Source organism: Gavia stellata, chromosome 20 (assembly GCF_030936135.1).
Source record: "Gavia stellata isolate bGavSte3 chromosome 20, bGavSte3.hap2, whole genome shotgun sequence".
Classification (NCBI taxonomy): domain Eukaryota; kingdom Metazoa; phylum Chordata; class Aves; order Gaviiformes; family Gaviidae; genus Gavia; species Gavia stellata.
Window position 1 is genome coordinate 1,884,732 of NC_082613.1, and position 26,852 is coordinate 1,911,583.

Consider the following 26,852-nt stretch of genomic DNA (forward strand, 5'->3'; position numbering starts at 1 on the left):
ACCTTGACATCAGTTTGCACACCCGCTAAAATAAATTCCAACCTTTTCTCTCATTAATTCTGATAATTATAGTGGTGTTTCGGGGTGATTTAGGCCGTTTGATGTACAAGGCAAAAACAAAACTACCAACTTCTTTCACGGGAGAACCAGCCTACATTGCTGTGACACTGAGGATCAGCGCTTGGTTCTTCTGAATCGTTGACAACACGAGTTTCTACATATTTCAGTTTCTGGCAAGCTGATATATTTCAGAGGCTGGTAAGATCATACCATAAACAGATCTAATTAACATTTTTAATTGTGACCACAAAAATTGGAAGAATGACTTACCTGGGTCTCGACTGCTGTACGGCCATCCTGAGGCAGGTAAAAAAGATGGCATTGGAGAACTTGCCCTGCTGTCATCCTCCACTTGCTGCGTAATATGCCGCACAGTTTCTTTATTTTTTCGGTTCTTCCTGCGCCCAGTGGGTTGCCAGCCATCCCCTACTCCTTGTTCTGAGAACGCATTCTGTATTGCGCTATCCTTGGCAGAATGTAGTTCACTCCCTCCATAATGTGGCGGTGAAACCTGTTCCTCTTTGATACGTAAAGACCCATAGCCCATGTCACTAGACCAAAGAGACTGGGATGAAATGTCTTCGTGGCTGTCTGTTTTTGGTTCTTGATCCTCTTTTCCATAACTACTCCCTCCTTCGTGGCAGCTGGCAATAGCTGAATCTCCAGAAGAGTTTGCTGGACTTGTTCGCCGAGCTAACCAGGGAGATATACTCCTGCCAGCCACGACTGCTGAAATCAAAGCATCCGTACTACTGCTGGAAGGGGCTCCAAGTTCATAATCGACGAGGTCATCCGAGGCATCAGACTTTATGCTTATGTCAAGAGCCGCTTTTATGAAATTGTGACAGGCTTGTACAATATCTGTCATTTGCAGATAGCTAGCAGCCGACATCACCTCAATGACGTTTCTGCTGGTCAGTGCTAGGTGCGCGGAGTACATGAAGTCAATGATTGCTTTGAAGCCTTGTGCAGTTACAATGTCTAAATGGGTGACCGTGGCCTGGTCGGAGGTTTTCTGTACCTGGCAGTACAGTGTTTTGAAGTAGCGACTACTCCCAAGCAGAACGTTTTTGTGAGCCTTAAATATCTTCCCCTCCACTATAATGCAAACGTCACAGAGGATGCCGTGTTGTCTCTGCTCGTTAAGCTCACGCAGCAGATGACGGTAGTGGGAAGCAATCTCCATATCTTCCTTTCGGTTATTCATTTGGAAATCTTTGTGTTTCCTCTTCCACAAGTCCTGTATGGGGAAGGAAATGACAGTATTACAAAATCCAACGCAAGCTCACAGACGTGTTTTTCAAAGACTGAGACAAACCCCAAGTTGTACCAAATTAAGTAACAGGTTCGTCTTGAAAGAATGCCACAAAATACGACTACTGCCTAGAAAGACTGCACATTCATTACACGATGCAGCTTATTTTTACCAGACTTGAAATAATTTAAGTTAAAAGGGACTAGATTTGAAGCTCAATCCCCCAGTGGCTCGTAACATCCCAGAGAAACATTTCTTTAAATTACTACAGACTTGTAAAAAAACCTGTCTTAAGTTACTTGGGTAAAACAGCTGTCGGTTTTTACTGTTTGGGTTCAGTGAAGTTTGGTTTTGAAAGAGGTACTACACTTGAAACCATGCTGATGGAGACAAACTATTGAAGAGCACTCTGTAACACAATTTCCTCAAGGGAACAAGCATTATGTGCAGCACACTGAATAGCTGAAATCCTCCAACAGCAAAAGCCAATTGAGACCAGCTATTTCCCTTGCTATATTGCCGTTGAGGGGCTATAAATACTGTTTTCAAGTCAGAAGAGCAATAGGCAAATCCAAGACCACAGATCACAAAATTTTAAGTCCCCACCCAAACTAAACTGGCAGTAGATCAGAACTGCAAAATTAATGTTATTTGAAGCTTAACTACTTATAAGCACAAGATTTTTAACTTTGCAATAAAGCAAAGTTGGCTTGGCTTTACCTCTCCAAGTTTACCTCACAACCACCCCAAGATATTGGGTAGAGAAATTCTAATAATCACCTAAACATTCACGTTTAGAAAGGACGCTTATGACCAAAATAACAAAGCATCCATCAAGCTGAGAAGAATTCACAGGACTTTTGATCACCTTTCATAAAATTTGATAGTTTTATCCAAAAAAAGCCTAGTCAGTGCCAGCAGCATGGCAGAGACCCATATCTTGTAAGTTATGCTCCAAATTATCCTCCTCTTACACCCCAAAACGGGAAAAAAGGTCTTAAATGCGGGTATGTTGACAGTAATCAGTGGCCCTAATATTTTCAGATTTAATTTTATCACACCTGCAAAGTACAAATACAAGAAGTAATACATCAACATGGCGAGCGCACGCACACATTTCTCGCGGTGTTCAGTAGGTGACTCCTACCGCACAGTTTAGTCTGTTGTCCATTCGGCATCATCAGAAACTCCCTGCCCTGCCTCTCCCAAGGTAACGCTCCACTGGTATCAGACGTATCAACGCATTCCGTCTCTCAAGTGAGATGACATCAAGTTCACAACACTCAAAGAGTTAAGGATGGATGCTGGCAGCACCAGAACAGACCGATGAAGTACTCTCCGCAACACCGTACTGCGGCAGTTACTAACTTTGCAATTCATAACCACCTTTGCTGCCACTGCTAAACAAATTCCTTGGCATTAATTTCTGCTGTTTTATCTAGCTTATACCACTTATTTGGAAGTTACTATCAAGATTTATATACCATGTAACAGTGGTTTAATGGTCTAACTAATTAAGAGTGCTGAGCTGCCACACAATGCGAAGGATATCCACTCCTTTCTCTCAAAAACTTAAATTTGTCCCAATATAAGAAGTTCCAGCTGTAAAATTGATATGTGGGTCCACATGTCAACATACAACTGTACAATTGGTATCTCATGACAAGACCAAATTCTGAATGTAATTATGGACAGGCGCACACATCAGAAACCTGGATTTAGGCTACTGGTGGTTGCTGATAAAACCAAAATCACTGTACTTCTGGGGTTTTATGGTCTTGAAGCGTACACGGTTAAACATAAGCGCTGTCAGTAAGGAGGCTGATGCGAGCTTGAAGCAACTTTCTAACATACATCGAGTTCAAACACAGATTTAGTCCCATCTGTTCAAATTAGGCTCTCAGCAGCGGGCAGTCCTAGGACAGCCACGATTAAGAAAGTTTCCTGACACATGCAAGTGGGTTTCCTGTACTGTGGAATACAGATCCGTAAGACCTCTGCCCCCTTTCCCCTAGTCTATGCTATTATTATCATATACAGGAACAAAATAGCTGCAGTTAGCCAACACCATTGCTTAGAAACCAACCTCCCAGTCCACAGAACATACGTGACACAGGACTTCTCTTCTAGAGAGCCACCTGATGATTCAAAAGTTCAAGTTATGCAAGATTGCCTGCACAAGCTTCTCCAGTTCCGCAAGAATGGAGCTGTCTGTTCGGCAGTGTCACAAATGCTAATTTGCAAGACCAGCTGGTCCCTAATCATTGAGAAGCATTTGCTTCCCTCAAGAGAGGAAGGACCATCTTCCTGCAATGCAAACAGGCTGAACTGCTGTTCATCTATTTCAAATCCATACAGCTTTTCTACAGAATTAAGCACAGAACGCACAAAGAAGCTAATCTTTTTCTTATTTGAACTGGAAGAGGTCAATAGTAGCGTAGCTCTACACTATCTGAACGACGCTACCTATTTACCATTTACCATTGAAATCTGCCAGAGACCTCAAATCAAATTCTCGCACAGAAGCCATCTCAAATACATAAATAAAAATCAAACCAAGAATCAGAGTCAGGGAGCTAGGCAAAACAAACCAACCAACCTGATTTTTCAGGTGTTTGGCCTGAAAAGGTTGCAATGGAACCAGCCAGCACAGCGGCTCTGTAACCCAGGCTGCGAAGGTGGCTGCCACTGCTTCCCAACGCCCTCATGTTTGAGAGAACCACCTCTTACGGCAGAATGACAGTTCAGTTTTGTCTTTATTCCAGAAACCACTACTGCATCTACTTTCAGGAGTTGAAGAGTCAGCTTAGTCCCCTCAGGAAATATGAATTGCCACATAGGATAAAGTGAGTTGTCCATCACCAATCCTGTCTTCAACAGCTGCTATCTCCACGTGATTCAGAGGAAGACGCAAGAAAACCTCACAGCATACAATCATGAAGCAATCAGAAGGTTTCGGATATGGCATTTCCTTTTGCTGTTCCTTCATGGGTATCAAAATGCATATTCCAAGACACCAACTCCCAAGAATTGGGAATTGGGGGGGCAGGGGGAGGAAGGAGGAATCTCCTGCAAGGATAATTTTCTCTTCCTCAATTTAATACAGATTAGCATCAGGAGTATTTGTCACTGTCTTCACTTGCTTTTGTGAATTTATGCAACAACAGGTTTTCTTCTTCAATGTTTTTCCCCTGGAAATTACAGTGATTCCTTCAGATTTTATTTCTTTACCATTTCATATCTTTATTCAGCTTAGTTCAGTGGGTTGGGTTCCCCCTCACTGTTGATAACAGCCTATTTGAGATACTCCTCGCCCTTTGTTTAAGCTGCCTATGCCAGAAACCCAGATTAAAATATTTGTCTCTTGCTACCTTTGGTTTAGACTGGACGAGTTTGAGGTTCAGGCATTGATTAAGCTGGTGCTTCTTAGGGATGAAGCACTTGCTAGCCTCTTTAGGAAACAGCTTTTCTCTGACTTTATTTCCTATCAAGGCATTTTTACTAAACACACACGAAAAATAATCTATGCAAGATTCCTTACTGGCCTCCCTCCCACCCACCAAGCTCTTGACAGAAGACACCCTCCAGGCACGCCGTGGAGGAACAAAAGCATGTCATTACAGTAAGATCATGCAGTCCTTGTATCTTACTTGCCCACATTTCCAAGGACACTGGGGACAAGAGCAGAGGGTGGGTGCATACCTTTTGGATAAGAAAGCTAAAACACCTGACATTCTAAAATATGATGAACATAAGAAAACAACAGAAAATAACAACAACGTACATTCCTCTACACAAAGGGAAGACAACTTGCCCTTGTTCCAACGTACTTTAAGTATAAAGAGATAGACGAATGGGGCAGACGCCCATCAAAGAGCAGCATCCTTTCCACTGACAGGCGGGCACATCATAGCACTTTCAAGTACGCAAGCAATGATGTGGATACTCCCGTGTGCAGTCTGATCAATAAAATTTAACATCTTCCAAACCAGCAATTATTATTGTAGATGTCTTGATCGTCCTCTGTCTAAAGGTCTGCTACCTTCTACACATCGTTCCACATTCAACATTTGTCACAGCATTGTACCTTTTAAATGAGAGGTCTTTGGGGGAGAAAATTAAATATGCCTCAAATTCAGAGGAATTAATTAGTTTTCTGTCTACCCATGTCAAACCAGAACATCCGTTTAATGTCAAGGATCACTAGGGAATTAATCCAAGTTAAATTTAAGGCAATTTGCTAGTAGTTAAAAATTCAGGAAGCTTCAAAACCCTGTGTTCCAATTTTACATGCTGTTTTGTGGCTTGCTGTTGGTTTTTTTTTTCTTCCCCTTTTCCTGGTAACGATATTTGTCTCCACTTAAAAGATGTTGTGGAAAGATTTCTTCAGAAAAGCAGTATGCCTCAAACTTCTAGTGGAAGCATGGTAAAGATGGAATAAACTGTGGAGGTTTTTTAGAAACAGATCTCGAAGATCAATGATATATTTTTTGGTTTATCTCAGGTCTTTTTAGTACACTGAAGGATTTCCAAGTTGAGCACCTATTAAAATCCTTTAGGCCTGGGCCTGCCATGACAGCACATGGCCACAACACAGCTTTCCAAGAAGCCAATGAACCATGAAAACTCATCTGTAGATTTTCCACAAAATAAATTGTAGCAGATCTGCTTTCTCCATAAGTCAATTCGCAGACAGTACAGTAATTCAAGTCCATTACTTTTCTACAAATAACTAAAAAAATTGTCCCTAAGCAAACACTTGCATGTAACAGCAAAAAGAACAAAACACGAGGAGATATAATAATCACTTTCATGCAAATTTCTGTCAAAATAAAGGCCAGCTGTTTATTTTTCATGTTGTCAAAAACCTGGTCTTAAAGTAAGCGTTAGTAATTTATACAATCTATAAATCTAGCTAGAATGAACCTAGTTCTACAAATATAGCATTTATGAAAGCTGCTTATTTTGTACTATCAGTACTGTTATTTGAACATGAAAATATCACCTGAATAAGAATCTAAATAAACACAGTCATCACCTACTGTTGGAAAGGTTTTAAAAAGAGTAAGCAGTAATACTTACAAAGCCAATCTCTCAGCGTACATACCCATAAGAAGTCTCCTGACCAAAAGCTTAACACTGGTAAAATTAAGGGGTACAAATTTGTTGCATGTAAAACTCAGTGCATTATTTGAATTTTGATAAAAAGCCACAGACAAGAAATGGAGTACACAGATGAAAGCCTCTACAGTACAGTCCCCTGGGAAATAGCGGGGACAAAAATAAACCCCCTTCACTCGGAAGGAAAACGGGGGGGGCAAGACTAGAGGGGGTTTTCGGGTTTTTGTTGTTGGTAGGGTTCTTTGTTTGTTTACTTTTCGCTCTCATTTAAACTACATGACATTTACTCTGTTACAAATTCTGAAATGTTTCTACACATAATACTAAGGACACAAGTTACAGAGTACCAAAACATTCACTAGTGCACTCCTCCACTAGCCACTCTACGCTCCCTAGAGAACACAGGCCAACTGGAATTTAACCAAAAATGTGTTGTTTCCTCCCCCCTCTCCCTTCAGAGAAAAGTAAAAACAGATTAAGGAAGAACTGAAATTCACTCCAATGGGTTATTATACAAAACCCCAACAAACACACCCCACTTCTCCGCTTCCCCTGTGTCCTGTCCATGTTTCCACTCCCAGGACATTCCAACATTTTTTAAATTCCTCTGCAAAGGAGCTCTGTAAGGTGAGATTGGGCTTGAAACGCCTCCTTGCACAACAAGACAGTGTGTGTACCAGTTTCACTTTTATCCAATTAAAGACAACAGAAATGCACAGGATTCCTCCTAGCCATGTGCCCTGTGCTGAAAAGAACAGAGAACAAAAAACCCCAATGTAACCTTAGCAACTGAAAGGAGGGTACCTATACTTATTCTTCTGTATCAGAGAAAAAGCAGAAGACTCGGGTTATTAATGGATGGTAACTCCCTGCAAAGACACCACTCATGAGCTTTACAAGTACAGATCTCCAGAAGTGAAGTGTTTTCTCATAACTGTGTTTGAAGAAGAGGGGTGTGCAATTCTAGAAGTTTTAATTTCTTGATACGAGATACCCCAAAATTATATTCATACCTTCAGCTTTGTTCAAAGTAGATGCAAGTAACAGCTTATGAAAATGAACAGTTGCCAAAAGAGAAACTCTTCTACCCTGTTCTGATTCACAAAACCGATCATCCGTTTTTTTAAGTTGGTCATTCTAACCACAACTCTGAATTCAAAGAGAAGCAGGCAGATGTTTGTAAACAGACCAGACCAGACCCTTGGGCCAAAGAGGTTACTCACAACTCCCAGTTTCATGAAAACAAGAGTGTACCGCTTTTCCCCTATGACTGGGGTTGAGACTGTTTAATTACAGCCCAACAGCGCATGTTCATCCTTATGAGTTAGGAGTCACAGGAAGAAAATAAAACTTCCATCATTCAGTTTGAGAAGGACTATAGAATTACAAAACAGGCAAGAATTTGGGAGGCAAACTATTTTCAGTGAACTTAAAAACCCAACTAGTTATATTTTTATTATCAGATCTGAGAGGCCCACTCAATTCTCAATCCTCTGTAGGAAAAAAAAAAACAAAACAAAAAACCCACAAGCCCCTAGAAGCATTTAATTAACATTTGCCTGATGAGGATTCACTGCAATTTCTCCAATTTCAAGCCAGTGCTACCCCATCATCGACAGCATTAAAACAGCACCTCTGTTTAGCACCTCTGTAGCAGTTACAATCCAGAAAGTCCATGAGCAAAGTTCAAACAGCAGCAGCAGCAGGGCAAGCATTATACCTCCAGCAGCTGTAACACACCGGCAAAGAAATCACTCGCTCAACTGGCTAGGTCTCAGGGCAGGCAAGGAGATTTCAACTCCCCGTCGGTCCAGGTTAAGTTTAGTCAGGAAATACAGTACATTTAACACGTCGTCAGTTTACAAGTGCTTCTACCATGAAAATGCATAGATCTGAACGCAATTAGGAATTAAAAGAAGGCAAATTTCAGCAAAAATAATGACATGCAAAACACTACACGCTTCTAGTCATTCATATCATCAAAGCTTTATTCCTGCAATCCAAACATGAACCACAAGCAAAATCTAACGCCAATAAGCAGAACATAAAATAACAGGGACCTTTCATTAAACATTTCATTCTCTGCTCCAGAACTTCAAACCAGAGACTTGGCTTTGGCCTTTGACCCGTCAAACCATCTACCCAAAGTTATGGGGCTAGCTATAGCGTGCAGAAACTGGACACTACGAAAGTGCAACCAAAAGACAGGATTTCTGAAGGTGTCTTAGAAATATCCATTTATTAACCTTCATTAGCTCTGACAGCGCATGAAGGATTTCAAGAGAAAACCAGGACTGAAAATGAAAGCTAAGGAAAAACTGTTAGCCTCCACATTTTGGAAGGAGGGCAATTAGAAATTTAGAAACTGTAAAGCTACAAATAGGAGGGGAAGAAAAAAAAAAAAAGACGACCAGAGATGCACATTTTCCTATAGTGTTCTTAAAGCAATAAGCAGTGAAGAGATTTTTACTGATTTTGTTAATAGAAAGCATGCAAACTTTAATATTACATAAATAAAAAAGATAAATAAATAATATCCAAGACTATTGCTTCTTACCAGTAACAAACTGGGTTCCAGGTCTAGCGCTTCTCCTACAACAGCTGAGGACATCAACAGCCCCAGGGCAGCACAGGTAGTGCACTGTTCTGTGACCTTCCAACAGCACTGGTGTGAACTCTTGTAGTAGGAAAGACAGAACTACGACAAAAAACAAAACCAGAAGTTATTAGCATTAAGCTACACAATTTCTGAACAACAGTGATACATTTTGAAGTGCTTTCCCTCCAAACTCACAGTTGTAACACCTCTACTTATGACTTAATGAACCCCACAAAATATGAACTCAAAGCATATCAATACATTGCAAGTAATTAAAGCCTGGTTACATTTTTGCAACAACATAAGCAAGAGTTAGTTCTCAAAGTATGGGGAAAAAAAAAGTCTAATTTTAGATACAAAACTTCAAACAGATCCTTGAAACAACAGTGTTTCCTGTTTGGTAGCTTTTCAAAACATTCTCACTTTAATGACTTTTTAAATAGACATTTGTGGCCTGAAGGGCACTAATTCACCTTATCTGACCCATAAAACACCGAGGTTAAAAAGCTACTAATACAACTCCTGAAAAAAAAATCAAGGTTGCAATGGAATATTGACAAGAACTTCCTCTTGAAACATTTAATGGCCAGTTTCTACTGGCTGACACCATTCTAGGTTAAGAGACTGAACAATCCGAAGACTTTGAAAACTCTGTGTAAAATATAGATACTTAGGTATAGTAAGGCACCTTCACAGAGAGACTTCTCGGATAAAATAGTAACATTTATGATTACAAGGTACAAAGAACAGGAATAGCCCATCTACACAAAGGGGTTTTGTCTGTGAGGACGCATCCGCTAGAACCATCATCTTGTACACCTGTTTTTCTTACAGAAAACAGACTTTATTTTCTTCAGAATAGCATATTCACCACACTTGCAACATCTAAGTTCCACCAAAACTTCCGACTACACTTTATTTCAAAGTTTATACTGTTTATATACTGTCAGTCATTACAGCAAAGTATTTGCCATATATTTCTGATCTCTGTATTTCAGACACCTTCAATCTACAGGTTAGCTCTCTTAAAGAAAATAAGCTATAAATCAACGCTGTTGATTTCAAGACTGGCCTTCTTTAGTAACAGATTGTGAAAGAAAACATCACAAGATACAAATTCAGAAAGCTTTTCCAATACAAACTAATGTCATTATAAGCGGTGAAATAACATATCTAATAAACAAATGAAGTAATAAGGAAAATCCAAGCATTCTTATGGCAACAAGCAGAACTGTGAAAATCTTGAAAACAAATATGACCCAACTGAAGCAAATACCACTGACTTTGTTCTCAATTTCTATTTCAGACTGCCAAGTCTTGCCTTTCTCTAATTCTGATTGCTTCTCCATAGCAATTGTTTTGGCTAGCTCTTTTTAGTCCTGTTATTTACACAGTTAAAAAAAAAAATTAAAATGGGGGTGTGAGGGAGCCAGATCAACACAGACACATGGGAAACTACTTTGTTAGCAAAGTGTAAAAGTAATATGTATTATCACTTAGTCTTAGGACTATTACTGTTAGGACTCTCATTTACACCTCCATCCCAGAGACGGAAAATGAGCCAGAATAGCGCGGTAAGAACGGTAAAGCTGAGACCTATACTATTTTGCACTGCTCTGCATTTTTTCTTCTTGCTTTGAGCTCTGCACCTGTTTTCCTCTTCTAACTGAAGAGAACCAAATGACCATGATTAATGGAGGCAGCCCTACCACAAGGTAGGAGCAGAATAGCCAGAGGTATTTCTTCAGCTTTTGCAGTTGGGTAAGATTTCTAAACCTGCCTTTGTTATCAACGTTAAGTCAAATTTTATAAAGAACTGTAAGTCCTCATGACAATGTTATCGCCAGCTACTCTTTCTCCTTACCACATTACAAAAATATCTTTAAATGCTGAGAACTTACCAATGTTTGAAAATGTTTTCTGTTAGCAAAAATAAACGCCACGATGTTTCACAGCTGGATAGTGCATGATTTAATGGATAGAGGAGAATGGTCTCCGGTAACAAGCTCCAAAAGGTTCGTAAGATGTCCTGTATTTGGGAGCGGAAAGAATAGGAGTCAAAAATTAAAATCTAAACTTTAACTCAATACAAACCCCTTCAGTGTCACATAATTACAAGCAACAGTTAAAATGACTGTATATTTACAACACTGTTTGCCATTTTGAACAAGAAATACTCTGATATATAGGAAATGTATTCTGACATACAGGAAAAATTATTTGGCTCTTGTGTTAAGTTAAAGGAAGAGGTTAACATGCAAATTTTAAGACTCTTAACAACTTCTGACTACGCTTCAACAGCATTACCTTGAAGAAGTCACTGTAAAAAACAGTACTTTATACGAGGATTTCAAACAATTTTAACAATATTGTTTGTTCTAGTTAACATCATAAAGTTTCAGTTAATGTTTCTGTGACACCTGCCATCCACACACTTTAAATGGAGTTAGCATTAATCTAACCTCACAGTTACAGTGATTCCCCTCCAAACCAGAATATTTGCCTAAGGTTACAGAAAAGTTATGTGCCCACATAATACAAAAGTTAAGATATTTGAGTTCTATTCCCACCCAACTCGACTGAATCAAAGCCTTCAAAAGCCAGTGTCACCTTCAAGTTAAAGAATAGTGTGCACAAAAGTACTAACTAAAGCAGTTTGTTCCTTTCACAAAATTTAAAAATTTTGAAAAAGGAAAACCCACAAAGACACAGAAAAAGATGCAAGTACCTAACAGAAGATAAGAGTTTTATTTTCCATGCCTGTAAAAGCTATGCAGCCCGAAATACAATATTCCAACTGGTAACACTTTGCTAATACAACAGGATGCACCTTTCCTTACATGGCACTAGGTGCATGCTCTCGTTCAAAATGCTTACTTGCAGTAATATTTCTTTGTATTTCCTCTGCATTTCCCTTACTCATTTCCCCATAACTTCCAACTCTGTCCATGTGCCTGTCTCTCCATCCTCTCTCTCCATCACTGAGAGCTCCATCACAGTACGGAAACAGTTGCTTGTATCACTCCCCTATTTTTGTTCTCTGTTCTCTCTCTCATCTGGTCGCACCAAGAGAAGAACAGATCCAACACTACCCATGCCACGGACCTTGCAGAACGCAGCAAGAACATGGAAGAGCTAGCCAGCATTTAAAAAGCGAGTACTTACAGGGTGCCAGGCTTGAGAAGTCTGGTGATATCAAAGAAATATAAGACTTTAGATACAGATATATCTGCTACTCTAGCAGTGAAGATTAAAAAAAAACCTGAAAAAATCCAAACACTTGTGGCCAGTGTGACGCTTACCTGTCCAAGTGCCGTTAACTCCTACAAGATCTTAAGCTTCCACTAAAAGAAAAATGAGCCAGAAACGTAATCTAAGCAAAAAGACTTTGCCCTTGTGCATCTATTAGCCAAAAGATAACATAAAAAGCACCTCAAAAAAAAAAAAGAGGATTAAAGAACTGCAAGCGTATCAGACTGGGAATTGCCCCGAAGAATGGTTCCCCCAAAACTTTCTCATTGGTTTTTGGCTTTTCAACTAGGGGATCTTTGCTGAAGTTCCCAAACTCAGTACGTAAAAGGGAAGGGAGCCAAAGAAGGAGGAAGAATCATGAGGTAATTTTTAAAAAGAAGTATAGCAGTGGGAGGAACCGAGGGAAAGAGCACCTAAGAGACAGAAAAGACACGCAAGGAGTCAGGAGTAATCTAAGAGAAAAAAATCAACCAGTGCAAAACTAAAGTTAACATACCAGGTGCTCTGTGAACAATCTAATTTCGTTTGTGTAATTCACGGTACAAGCACTTGGTGCCGTGGGTAAGTATCCCTTTTTACTTTTTAGTATAAAGCTCATAATCCAGATTTGATCAACTATTATAAAGAAAAAAAAAAAAAAAGGAAGTGGAGCGAAGCCAAGAAGGATACAGTGGTAATAAGAAGGAAGTCAATAAGCTAGTTTTATATTTAGCCACCACCTCATTCTCCAATACTATAGTGGCAGGAGTAGTTTAGGAGTACTGCATCCCAACTAGTCCATTTATCAGTACTTAAATTAGTTGGTGTTGGGTTTGGGTATTTTAAGCACCTAATGGCTAGTACAGACCACCGATTCTTCTGTTTCAGAGCATGATTTGAGCACTAGTCAGAAAGGTATTTCCTCCAATGGTATATTAGTGCAAAAGGTGCAAATTTTGTTTAACCCTTTCCTCAAAGGGAGTGAGCTAACAGCCTGAAACTCCTTCCGTGGAGTTCTTCACCACAGGTGAGAAATACAGGAAGCAAAGTCACTCGGATGGAATAAGCAGTTTGTTCAAAACATGAGGAGGAAATAATTAGGAAAGATAACTAGGTGTTTAAGTATACACAGGTATAAACAGATTCCTTAATATGTAAAACCCTACTTGCTTTTCTAAGTAGGGTTCTTAAGCAGCTAAGTTCCTGGCACACTCTCTGACATTCTTGTTACTAAGTTTATTTTAATACATACACAAGCTGGTAGCTGTGTTTGTAGAGTATTTCTGATGCCTTGTTGCCTCCCTCCATTACAGGAGACCCCAACTCAGTTTTACTATAAAGCAAACGCTAGGCAAGTTCCAACATCTGCAGAACGTTTTTCTTCCCAAGCGCATACACAAGCTGAGCGAGCACCAGGACAGAAGAGATCACCACTCTAGGGGCTGGAATAAAAGCGAGCCACATCCCCAAAAAGCAAGGCAAAAAGGGGAGTTTCAGCACTAACTCAGCATCTACCTGTTACATCTCAGCAAAGCTACTGCTCTCTCCACAGCTGCACCGCTTGTTCCAAAGCACACGTGCATCCTTACCTAGGCGCAACAAAACACCGCAAAGTGGAACACATTTCCATCTAATTAGAATTACTGTCAAGGATCTCATCCTGCCTGCGAAGCTCTCGGAAGCTATTCAAAACCAACATCTCAACAGCAGTCAAAACACAAACTGATATTTCTTAAATATATGGGTATGAGAGAAAGTTAAAGCAACTGTTCAGAAAATAACTGCACCACAGCTAACTTGGTAAGGGACAGAAAACCCCACCCACGAGCCTCTGAACTCCACCGTATCTCGCAGGAAATTCAGTGAAGACTTCACACTAGTTTGCATTTATGAAGAATAAGCCTTTTTAGCACAACTGTGACTTTTCATCAGTATATTAGAAAATGTTTTGGAAGAGCCGAGTAAACCCTGACACCCTTGCTTCACGGAAGGGGAAAAGCAGTTACGACACCAGCACGTTCGATCAACAGGGATGGGAACTGAATCCCAAGCAGTTATCCCTGCAAACTGGACATCGTTGTGCTTCCAAATACACCGAGGCAGCATGAAAACAGAAAACTATCAAACTGTTTAGGGAAGTCGAGATTCCTTCCTCTTGCATCTCAAGTGAAAGAAATCCCGCAAGAAGCGATACACGCTTTTCTTTCTCATCCAAGATCTAGAGGGAATCGAGAAAACCAACTACTGAAGGTTGTACTTAAGGGGGCTGTAACACAAACGTATCACCTAGTGAAACAAAAAGTCCTCAAGAAGGATTAAAGTGAAGTTTTGAAGCAACAAATTTTAACACTGGAGTCCTGACTGTAATTGTACTTGACCAAAATATCATAAAAACGCTCATGGAGATCCTTAGGCGAGGAGTAAGATCGCAGTACTTCACGCAGACCAAACACCTCCCTCTGTCTCACAGCCGTGGTAGGTCCTCGTACTCTCGCCTAACGTGACCCCTGCTATCTACAGACAGCCCCACAGCATGCTTGCTTTCACTATTAATACATTTTAAGTTTCAAATATCACACACGTAAAACACAGGTAAGCTACGCGCTTAAAAATATTCAAGCCAGTCGTAAGCCAGAAGCAAAATACAAACACGGTATTAATCCTTTTGTGCAAAGTGTCACAATTTTCTAGGGTAATGCTCGCAGCCAGGAATGGACACGAACCGCTGGCTCCTGGGAGTTATAACGGAGATGTGGGATAACCATTACAACTCCAGGTAGCTCTTCAAAGACTTCAACTAAGCCCTCTCCTCGCCCTTTTGTTTGCCCATTAAACTAAGCACACAGGAGGAAGGAAAACCCCCGTGAATGCTTTTTACCAATTTAGGGGGAGTCTAGAGAGCGTTACAGACTGCTCTGGAGCGGCCAGTAAAACCAGCAAGAACATGAAGGGAAAACTGTCCTGGGAAAGCTGGAGCTGTTTATGAAATAATTCTGCTCTGAAAGCAAGCAATAGCAGTTTGGATTGGGTGTTAGCCTACTGCTGCGCTGCTGGGAGGACAGGAAACTTTGCTTAGAAACTTCAAAAACACGTATCTAAAAAAAAAAAGAAAATCCACAGAAGTGGATAGCAAAGACAAAAAGAATATGCTCAACCTCACAGCAACGCAACACGTTACCAGAGGAAAAGCAGGCGTATTAACAGCAAATAACAGATCTTTCAAACACGAGGCATTTTCCCTTTTGATGGAGGACTGCTGGGGGGGGGGGGGGGGGGCTGCTAAACTGGTTTTCCTCTAAGCACTTCCAGTTATAAAAAAAAAAAAATCCTCTTGCGAAGAACATATCCACTGTTGTACAACTGTCCCAGAAAACAAAGACCACGGGGAGAAAGTGGCCCATTTTCTTCAGTCTGCAAGAACCCTGTGTACAGGTCATGTTTTCAAAGGCTCAGTCCTACACACTCTAGAATGAAGCAGCATTTAAAGTATATGAATCAACACCTAATGTTAGCATTATTAGAATACCCCATTTTTTGGTACCACACGAAAATTGACTCAATTACACCAAAGCTAACATACAGTCTATGAAAACAACTGCGAGCGAAGTTTAGCTGTGAGTGAGTTTCCCCCTCCTGGACAGGCTGCATCAAAAACAAAAGACTAGTTTTCTATTTCAGTTACAGTTATTCCACTAACGTACCCAACCACGTAACATTTTTCAGGAACGTATGTTTGGGAGCTCCCTTAAACAGTTTTCTAGCCCTCCCTCCAGCCCATGGGGCAGGTTCCTCTACCCATTTCTTGTCAGTTCCCAAAAAACACCTTAAAGCGATAATTCCTCACCACATGTTGAAAATATTGTGACTAATAACACACTCCACCCATTTTTTCCATCACTAAGGACTTCAAAATATAAAACTCGACAAACAGTGAGAGAAGCTAGACGGAATTTAGAAGGGGAAAGTAAAATTTTATTTCCAATTAAAAGATGCTATGAAAACATAGAATGTTCAAGCAAGGTATCGATAAAAGTGGAAGAGCTATCCAGTCACAGCAAGCTTCTTCCTCAAAATTACGTTTTTCTCACCCTTCTTGGATAACGTAGCTTTTCCTTTTAAACCCCACAGGAAAAAAAAAAAAGGGGGGGGAAAAAGAAAAAATACTCCCTCTCCTCTTTGAGAAAATACATTTAATGCATTAGAAGCAGAGCTGCTCTACGTACACAGAGAATCCACACTTGCAATAAATACTTGATCGAGTTAAAGTATTGAGACCTAGATCTATTACAGTGACTAAACGCTAAAAATGATGCCAGTGATGCAATTAAAATGCATACAAGAACTTTGGTACAGGTGTCTACAATACCACTGTTTGCTAAACACATCTCCTAATTAGCATGGCTTTAAACAATGCTGATAATAATCCCGTCCTGTAAGGCTTGCCAAATGAATCATTGCGATTGCAAAATAAAAAGCATGAGGAATTCATTAAAGAGCTGTTAAACTCTCCTTTGTTTATCTTTCCCCTGTCAGGTGTAAAAATAAATAAATATCGGTTTATATCTCCAGATTTCATCCGAACGCTCAGCTTCACAATAACGCGCCAGCGAAGAACCTCCTCAGGAGGTACCAACATTTTTTTTTTTTTCCTCCCTTTCAAAAGAGAAATCCTCCCACTATTACAGTCCTGAAAATCTGCTCCATTCTCTATTTGTCATCTGGGATTGAGTTATCAGACACTACTTGTATTACTTTGGGAACTGACATGTCTATTTACAGAGACACAAAGGCAATCCAGCAGCACAACCTTCTTTTACCAGCACCTTTCGCAGCACCTCTCCTTCTCCCCTCGGCCAAATTTTACAGACACTTTCTTCTGGGGAGGGGGGAGGACACCTCAGTAGTTTCCCAGCATGACAGAAAACATTTCCAGACACTTTTGCACTTGTTACAGCCTTATGAAAAATCACCTATATCCCCCCCAAAACGAAGAGCATTATTTTTTCAAGGGTTTTTTTTTGTTTGTTGATGGGGTTTTTTTTTAAATAAAAGAGGGTCACTTCCCCCATTTCAGCCTGCAATTAAAATGGAGGCAAGGCCAGGCGATCTATGTCTGGCTTTAGGGGGAGACAATAACCCAAAACAGGCCTGGCTTTTAAAAAAAAAAAAAAAAAAAAAAAAGAGAGAGAGGAGAGGGAGAAAGAGAGAGAGAGACAGGCAGAAAGAGAGAAATACAACATGCTTCACCAGTATTATTACCTCATCCCTTTTTCCAAGCAGTTTTGAACCACACTCCTGACAAACTCTTGGTCCAACTTGCACGGATGCTGGTTTTTAGGGGGCGGAAAGGGTTTTAATGCTGGAGCCGGGATTGAGCCTGGCTATTCGCAAGTGGAGCTGCTGTTAAAATGCCCCCTTGTCTCTTCTCCTCTCCCTTGAGCTGGGTGTTGACGCAGCAGAAATTACCAGCTGGAAAATTCCCCTTTTGGAGGTTACGGGGAGGGGGGGGGCGGGCGGAGGAGCGAGGGGAGGGGAGGGCCGGGGGAGGGGGGTTAAACCCTGCCACTTACCAAGTTAAGCCATCCACCCACACCAAATAAGACATCGCGTCCCAAAGAAGGCACCGTGCCCCCTCCGCGGGCAGGGAGCGATCGGGCCCCGCTCCCCCCGCGGCGCGCGGCGGGCTCTGCCCGAGGCGGAGGAGGGCGCGGGGTGGGGGGGTGGGGGGTGGCGGTGATAATAACGATGATAATAAACGAGGCGGCGGTGCGGGAGCAGCGGGGGGGCTCCCCGCCGCCCCCGGAGCGCTGCCCGCCTCGCCTCGCCTCAGGGCGGCCGCGGGGATGGGGGCGGCCCGGCGCCGCCGCCTCAGGGGGCGGGCGGCCATGGCGACCCCCCGCTCGCCTCAGGGGGCGGGGGGCGGCGCGCTTACCTGGGCCCCATGGAGGAGAGCGGGGTCTCGGAGCGGCCGGAGCTCTGGCTCCGTCGGTCACTCCGTGCCTCTCCTCCCGGGTGGGGAGGGGAAGGGGGGAGGAGGGCGGAGGAGGGGGGGGAGAAGCCGGCGGAGGGGGGGGGGGGGAGGCGGGGGGCGGGGGGGGGGCGCCCGGGCGCGCTCCCGCCGCTCCCTCGGGCGCGCGGGGCGCGAGCCCGCGGCGGGTGGGGGGGCGGTGCCGCGCGGCGCGTGCCGGCGCTTTCCCCGCCCCCTCTCCCCCGCCGGCGGCCGATGATTGGGCGGCGGCGGGCAACGGGCCTCCGTAAGCACCGCCCCTCTCCCCGCCCCCTTCCCCCCCCGCCCCTTGCGCCGGGGGAGCGGGGGCGCCGCCGGCGGCTCTGCCACTGCCGGACACCGGAAGTGAGGGAGGGCGGGGGCGCGCGCCCGGGCTCGCCTGCGCGGGGCACGACGGGACGGCGCGGTGACAGGGCTGAGGCGGAGGGCGGGCGGGCGGCTGCTCCCCCCGGTCCTGCTCCGGGCCGGCCGCCGCCCCGGGTCCGTCTGGGGCGCCTCGGGCGTCTCCTGCCTCGTCTCGCCTGGCCGCGGCGGCAGGTGCGCCTGGCCCGAGGCGGGGGCGCGGCGCTGCGGCCGCCTGTCTCCCCTCGTCGGGGCGCATCCCCTCGGGCCCACCGCGGCCTCCCCGGGCGCCGCGCTCGGGCCAGGGCGAGGAGCAGCCGGGATGAAGGTCGGGGGGGGTGCTCGTCACGGGAGCTTGTGCTCCCGGCGAGGCCGGGCCGCGCTGCAGCCTCCTCGGCACCTTGCGGGGGGAAAAAAATCACTTTTCCGCTCTCTTAAGAGATAAACTGTATTTCACACAACCCCCTGGAAAAAAAAAATGAAAGATCTGCCGCCCTGCAGACTTCAGAGCCCCCTGACTTGGCTGGGCAGCGGGGCGCTGGCCCGGCTTAATGGCTGGCGAGCGTGGCTGGAGCTCTGGAGAATGAGGTTCTGCCGCTGCGAAATGGAGATCACAGTTACTCGTCAGCCGTCAGATCCGGGGATGAAAAACCTCTTGTTGCAACAAAGGGCAGGATTTTGCCCTTTTGACTGTTGCGCTGAAGGATCTGACAGAAACTGCCCTATATTTCAAAGGACAGAGCTTAACAGGACAGGATAGGTCTGGAGCGTGGAGGAAGTCGACGCCGATCGTACAATAGCTGTGGCCAGCGAGGGAATCGTTCTTGAAATCTGCGGTTGCTGGATTGTGAAAGCAGCAGCTAGTCCAGCGGATAAAATGTTGGCAAATTGTTCGCCAACATTTGCATACTGTGATTGTGCCCAAAATTGGGGAAACACACACACAAGTAACTGGGGTTGGCCATTTGTTTGCAGAGTTAACTGGCTTAGGTGTGTAATCACAGTAATTGCCCGGCTAATTGCGTGCCTAAGGTTTAAAAGTTTCCTCCGTGGTTTCCTTTCCCTCATCCCGTAGATTTTCTTCATCTCTGGCTTTCAAGTAGGCAGACCTACTGTTGAAACGTCGTCGTTGACTTTTATGCCTACTCTTTATTCAAATCCGTTTCTACAAGGTGCTTTTAATCTCTAGGACGTCCCCTCACGAAAAGTGTATTTTCCACTTTTTAATCTGTGATTTAAATAAACAGATGTTCCGTCATGTGTTTTCCTCCCCCCCATTTCCTCCTACATACCCTAAATACCTTTAATTTTGAAAAGGCTGTGAATAAACCTGGTTAATGAAAAAGAAATGTCTTTTTAACTCAAGCATGTTTTTAATTACCTCTTTATTTTCTGTTGCGACAGAGTCCAAGCAGCACCTTCCTAGAAAGAGCTCCATTAAAATGCAAATGAAGACTTTGCAGAAGTTGTCTGGTAACATAGCGAAGGACACAGCTTCTTAGACTTAAGCAACACAAAATCGTTGCCAGGCGGGGTTTCCCGCTGCCACCTGCTCTTTCTGCACGCGCAATCCTGTGTGTTCGCCGCCTCGTACACACGTTTTCCAGTCTCTGTCACCTGTGGGTGAAGAGCACCGGAACTAAACAGCCAAAATCCCTTTTCCACCCTAAATGCTCAAGCCGGTTTTCGTGTGAAGCTATCCCCCCCTGCGCCTGCAGGTGTTAAATCCTTCTGTGCTTTAAGTCTGTCTTTTTTTTAGGCTCCAGGCTGAAATGTGAAGGTTAGAGGGACTGATTGAAGGTTAGAGGGGCTGATTGACAATGGAACTATAACTTTAGGCAAATGTAGATACATTTTGCAGAAAATCTATTTTATACCTGGTTGCGGATATAAGCTCTTTTGCCTTTCCTCACGCCTCTGTATTTGAGACCGAGCTCCCCCCCTGTAACCCCAGGGCTCCTCGGGTTCAGCACGTATGTTCCCTTCCTCGTCTCCTACCCAGGGTTTCTTCCTCAGGTCTTTGTTGGAAGAAAGTATTTATTTATGTAGTATTTATTTGTGTGTCAGGCTGGGCTGACTCCCCCAGAGCAGCAGCAGCTGCAGCCTGGGCACTGCCCTGGGGAACGCTCTCCAAGAGGGGGAGGGTGGCGGCAGGCCGAGTTTCCCAAAGCTATTCCGCACAAAGGATTTCAGGAGAGTTGAAAAGGTTTAATATTCTTTTGCTAATTACAGCCACCCCTCTCCTTTAATTAGGAGTTTGTATTGTATTTTAGGTAAACACTGCAATTGCTCAGCCTGTCCTTAGAAGAGAGGTGGTGTCTCCTCATAAAGAAGGAAAGAACGTGCGTGGAAAAAAGAAGCGAAGAGGAAAAAAGATGAACTGGAGGGAAAATCAGGGTCGTTTGTGTGAGTTTTGGTGTGCACAACGCCATAAACAAGATGCGCAAAGGAGAGGTTAAGAGAGAAACGATGCACCTCTTCGGGGGAATGTCAGGACTTACAGACCACGTGTTTCCAGTTCCTTTGCATGCCACCTTATCACAGATTTCATCGCGGCAGAGACCGCCCGAGGTGAGGACTTCAATTGCACTGCTGGTAGTTTTTAGCCACTGAGGAAAGCCACGTTCCTGTAGCACAAGAGAGTTTGGCATCGCCCCGACACGTTCCCTTTGCTTTCTTTACGAAGAGCATGCGAGCGCTCGAAGATACCCCCAGCCACCGGCACAGCCACGCTGAAGCCACGTGCCAAGGTTTAGTGGCTAATCGTCGTCACTGGCTGCGCAAATTAAGCGTGCACGGACTCGCACGTGTGTTGTTGAATTCTGCCGCCTGCTCGGTGTCCCTGCGCCTCTGTGATCGCTCGCTAGACAATCTCCAAGACCTCACCAGTGCTAGTAAGCCAGCCCTGGCGTGCACCATCCTCCCGCTGTCCCCTGTGCCGGGATAAGGTGGGACCGGACTGGGGAACAGCGGTAGAGGAAAGCTGCCTGGGTTGCCGCATTCATACTACATCCCATTTGCAAAATCATCCGTAATTCTGAAGCATTCTCATTCCAGCTCCTCTCTTCAGCTCTGCTCTACCTTGTATTTATCTCAGGTGGAGGAGATTTTGCATTTGATAAATTAAAATGATTCCTTGTGAGGTGGTCAGTTTGGAAGCACATTGAAAAAACCCAAGTGGCCCAATTACTCTGTTTTTTTTCCCCTACAAAAGTTTTGTGCTCTGAAATAGAGGTGCAAAAAAATATCCTGAGCGATCTCTGATCTGTAAGCTCTGCTCACAGCGATCCCCCTTTTGCTTCCACGTTCTGTACACGGCAGACACGGATCTCCATCACCAAAGCCTGTTCTTCCCTAACTGCAGCAGGAGGAAAGCCGTTTCACAGGGCTCCGCTCCTACCCCTCCCGGCAGCTCTGGATCCCTGAAAATCCTGGGACCATCAATGTTGTCGACCAAGTTAGAGCCGCTCGCTGATGTCGGAGGAAAGGGTTAAGGGACCCACATTCCTGTCCCTATTGCTCCGATCAAAGGTCAGGCAGTTCTTTAGGTGAAGGAAGGGAGGGAGGTGGTGTGCAGCCCTGACCAGGTCATTTGAGGAGTAAACCACATCTGAGGCGAGCTAATGAAGCAGTATTTGTCTCTCTCACAGGCACATACTCCCGGTCTGTGCCGGGCAAGTTAGAATTCCTTCTCTAGTGGGAGTGAAGATGTCGATTGTATTTTTTCCATGATGTGTATTGAGGCATTTGCTAGGTTGTGGGAGTAAACACTTGGGGGAATTCTCCATGAGCTAGCAAGGGCAAGTCACAAGCCTACTAAATATGGCGAATGAAGATTACAAAAAACCCCTGGAGAATAAAACTCCCGCTTTCCACCCCATCTCCCCACCGCCCCCACCCCCGCGTATTTCTTCTCATTATCGTGCACGGCCGTTTCACTGCTTGCCGGGTAAATCCATTGCCGTTTGTGTGACTAAACACATTACGCTGCTGTAGTTTTTATTTTCTGTACTGAAGGGCAGCGCTGGGGTGGTCCTTCACGTCTTCCCTACTAAGCGAGATGCACCGCACCATCCTGCTAGAGAAAGCAGAGACACCAAATATTCAACCGGGGCGGGGGGGGGAACAGCAGGAAATGCTCTCAGGTCTGTAAATACTTGAGGGGGTGAGAGATGATGTTCATGTACAAAATATTTGACCAGCCGCATCCCACTGACCTCCTTTGGTGCTGCTCTTGAAAGGGATTGGCCGGAGTCAGAAACAGTTGATCTTTAATGCTCCAAAAATACATTCCCTTTCAAAGCCTCTCAAGTGGAGAAGCCTCCAGCCTGCCAAATTCGGTCCCTGCTCCCAACTCCTCGTGGCCCGGCTGAGTTCAGCTCCGGGGTGTTCGTTTAGGTTCACCCAAGGCTGCAGGTGATGGTAAGGATGAAAGGTGCCGGGGCCACGGGGGGGTGCAGGAGTGCGTTTAGGGGGGGACAGCAGCAAGCTCTGTCCCCAGACCTTCTCCTGGCTGCTCCATCCCCACCGTCCCCGGCTTGCTGCCCCGGCTCTGTCTCATCTCTCCTGGGGTGGCCCAGCAGCAGCCAAACTCTGGTTCTGCAGACCCCGTTGAGAGCCTAGAGCCAACCTGGGAGCCCTTCGATTCCCACCCAGGAACCACCAATCATTTCGGTGCTGGTCCGGGCCCAAGCAGATCACTTTGTACTACACCGACATCACCCTCCTCCTGCAATAAAGGATCTCTGCTTTCCTTTTTGTGAGCTTGGGCTCTTCTCAGGGTTGCTTTCTGCTGTATTTTACATCGTAGTGCTCTGGCACTTCATCCCTCTAACAGGCTTCCTCCTCTCCCAGGTATGGATCCGGAGCAGCTCGCCACTCTGTGTTTCGGATGGTGCTCTTCAACCAGACCTTCTCCTTTGGCAGCTCTTCACTGACATTCGCCTCTGTACGTCCGGGAAGAACCACTGCCTGGGCCGTGCTTTCTCCTGAGACCAACAGCGCAACGTTGGCATGTTTAGAATGAATTTTGATCCTTCCTCCTCCAGTATCACCATCCTTCGCACCTGCAACCTTTCCCAGCCGTTACCCGGGCGCTCACACCAGCGCCTTTAGAAACGGGCAAACCCATTTCTCTTTCCAGTAGACACAAACAGGGACGTTCCCATAGTGCCAGCATCCTTCAAAGTCTGATCTGACTCTCAGTTAAGCTCGAGCCTTTTTGCTACAGCACCTCAAACTACTCAGCGTTTAAGAGAGATTTAGCTGAAATATGTCCCTCTGTTTGCAACGATTTTGTTTTCTTCAGAACCCGAAGAAATTGCAGGGCTGCCGTGAGTCCTTTGCTTCATGCAGTCTGTAGAACCAGTGCGTGTCATGGAGCTATGCTTGAAAAAGGCAGAAGCAACAGTTAAAATATATATAACTACTGAAGTCTGGGAAGTGTGGTTTGGGGTTTAGGCAGGCAATTGGTAGTTCGGCGAACGATTCAGGCCACATTCGAGGTTCAGCTAGGTTAAATACGGTACGTCAAGTTTTGCTCTCGTTTATGCGGAGCTCGGGCTGACACTCCAGCGGGCACAGTCCGGCCCTTTCTGGGTGAATTAACCCCACCTCTGTTCCCCGCTCGGCTCAGGAGGGATGGAGAGCTCGCCTGCATTTTGCTCCTGCTCTGATGCTTCCTCCTGGTTTTACCTCCAGTGTCCTGAATTTGCCCAGAGAGCCCAAAATTGGGGGTCCCACGCGGGGCAGTGCCTGGAGCAGAGCTGCGGGTTGGGGGGGGGGGGGGTGTAGCGGCAGAGCTCTATGATTGCTTCCCATTCTAAAATAGTATCAAGAAAAATTAGGAGGACCCTGGCAAAACATTCACAAAATGCTCTTAAGTAAATAAGAAGCATTTTGCATGATATTTGAATTTATATTAAATTGCTTGCCATGAGGAGTGATGAGGCTGTCAATAAATTAGTTTATATTAGAAGCTATTCAAAGGCAGTTAATAGCATTTAGCATCACCAAGCCCTTCTGCCAGCAGCCGTGCTGATGACGCCTGCTTCCTACAGACCTGGGAGCTGTCGGGGTCACGCTGGTGGCTGTCCATCGCGGTGAGCAGCATCTTCGTGCTGCGATGCCCACGGCCGCCCCCTCCTCCCACCCTTCCCAACTGGAAAGTGGCTCATTTAAGTGCAAAAAACCCTCTTGCTGGTGTAAATGGCACAAGTGTAGGTGATGGGTGTCCACAGTGGGCACTTCATGGTGTCTCCACTCTCTCCTCCGGGGTTTCTCTCTGCTCACCCTGGCTTTCCCCCGCTGCCCGGAGCAGCCTGGCTGGCTGACGCGACCTGTAGCCGAAATCCCAGTGCTGCCCGACCCCGGGGAGAGCTCAGCCACTGTTCCCAGCCCTCAGCTCCTGCAGGATTTCCTATCTGGGCAGAGCCGGGGTCGGCAGGGAGGGGTCCCGCCGGTCGCCCCGCAGCCCCCAGCCCTCGCCCTGCTGCAGGAAGCACTGCCGGGTGCGCAGGGTGGGGTGGGGAAAGGAGGGGAGAGGAGGAAAATGGGGAGTCATGGGGGGAGCCGCCAGATAAGGCTGGGCTGGAAACGCTGGGCGGATGCAGCTCCGGGCCAGGGCTCGGACCTGCGCCCTGGTCACTTCCCTCGTGTCGCCCGGCCAGAGCCGCCATAGGAGCCCAGGGATGAAATTACAGCCAGGGAGATCCAGCACCTGAGCAGGGCCCGGGCTGGCTCCGGCAGCACACGGCAAACAGGCGGCGGAAAATCCCTCCCGGAGCCAGCCGCCCTTGGGAAGATGTTTCCTCTTCTCCGGTCAGGCAGGGCAGGGCGCAGGCAGAGCCCAGCATCGCCCCGGGGCCGTGGCCAAGGGGGATATCGGTCCGGAGGGGTGCGGGGCTCCAGGGGTGGCTCCACGTCCCCAGGGCCTGACTCCGTTACCAAGGCATCGGCAGTGATGAATTCGGCCTCTGCTCGCCTTCGTCCCTCGCGTGTGCTCAGCCCCGTGCAGGAGCCCTCTCGCTCGGCCATCGCATCTGACCCGATTGCAACCATCGGACGGGAAAACAGTCACTGTCTGGATGAGCCCTGAAGCCCGTCCCGGCTGGAGCTGTGCCGGCAGGGCTGGCACCTGCACCCAGGTTCAGGGATGCTCCCAGGCAGAGGGAGAAATGCCGCTGCCCCCGAAGCCGGGGAGAGCCCCTGCTCTCTGGGGAGTGGCTGAGGGATGCAGGCGAAGAGGACAGATGCCTTCTCTGTTTTCCTTCCCCCTGGATTCAGTAGTTCCAAACACCTCCAAAAATTTTCCCGCTCTCTTCTCAGCTTTCCTAAACCCAACCCACTCGTTTTTATTACTCCTCTGAGACTCTGTTCCCTGTAACACGTTATTTGCTCCCCGCATTGCCGCACCAACCCCGAGCTTCGACGCCTGCCCTCGACTGCAGGACCCGGTGCCTGTAGTGCCTCTCCTCTGCATGCCTCCGTCAGATCCCACTCCATCCTTGCGTTCCCCGGAGAGAGCAGTGCTGGAGCTGCGGATGTAACCTCCCCCAGCACCTACAGCCACATCCTTGCACTGCACTCCTTCGTCTCCAGCCTCCGAGGGTTTTTTGGGGCGAGGGGAGCGGAGCTGCCCCGGCAGATGGGGGGTTTCGGGCCCCGCAGGGTCATGCAAACCCCCCAGGTAGGGTGGGAACACGCAGGCCCGGAGCCCCCAGCATCCCGCAGGCACCGGCAGCACCGAGACCTGTGGGGAGCTGGGGAGGTCCTGCCGCTGCCGCACCGGGACCCTCGGGGGGTGCAAACCACCCCCAAACCCGCTCTGTTTTCCCTGCCCAGGCTTGGGTTAGTGAGCAGCAGACGCAGCGTGGTTTTGGTTTAATCTGCAAGGAAATCTTCACACCTTCCTTTGCTCTTTTCCTCGCCAGCCCCTCCGCCTGCCAGCACGTCGTCACCTTCGCGGGGGCAGCTGCCCATCTGGTGGCAGTTGCGGGTTTTTTTAAACGTTTTCCTCCCTCCCTCTTCTTCCTCCACCCGTGCAGCCCCTCCTCTGCTCACCCTCATGGGCACCTTTGCTTTCTTCGTGCATTTATTGCTGGTGCAGCATGGATGCAGCTCAGTGGCACAAGGGAGGATGGAGCAATGCCGGTGCCAGTGTTGGTGCCGGCTGGGATTTGACGCTCCCAGCCTCCAGCAAGGGCAGTTACGCCAGGAGAGCAGCTCCCAGCCTTGCA

At 46.1% G+C, this 26,852-nt stretch overlaps 1 protein-coding gene across 1 annotated transcript in view; it reads right to left on the bottom strand.

Moving 5' to 3' along the window:
- The window catches only part of ZBTB46 (zinc finger and BTB domain containing 46), a 55,323-nt gene extending 37,655 nt beyond the window's left edge, over nt 1-17,668 (bottom strand). Inside the window, exons 1-4 of the mRNA XM_059827207.1 lie at nt 17,526-17,668; nt 10,937-11,064; nt 8,994-9,134; nt 331-1,300 (exon numbers count right to left, since the gene is read on the bottom strand). Of these exons, the coding sequence (XP_059683190.1) occupies nt 331-1,300; nt 8,994-9,047 (1,024 nt within the window). The 5' untranslated portion in view covers nt 9,048-9,134; nt 10,937-11,064; nt 17,526-17,668. The remainder of the gene's footprint in view (nt 1-330; nt 1,301-8,993; nt 9,135-10,936; nt 11,065-17,525) is intronic.
- Nucleotides 17,669-26,852: the final 9,184 nt, after the last annotated feature.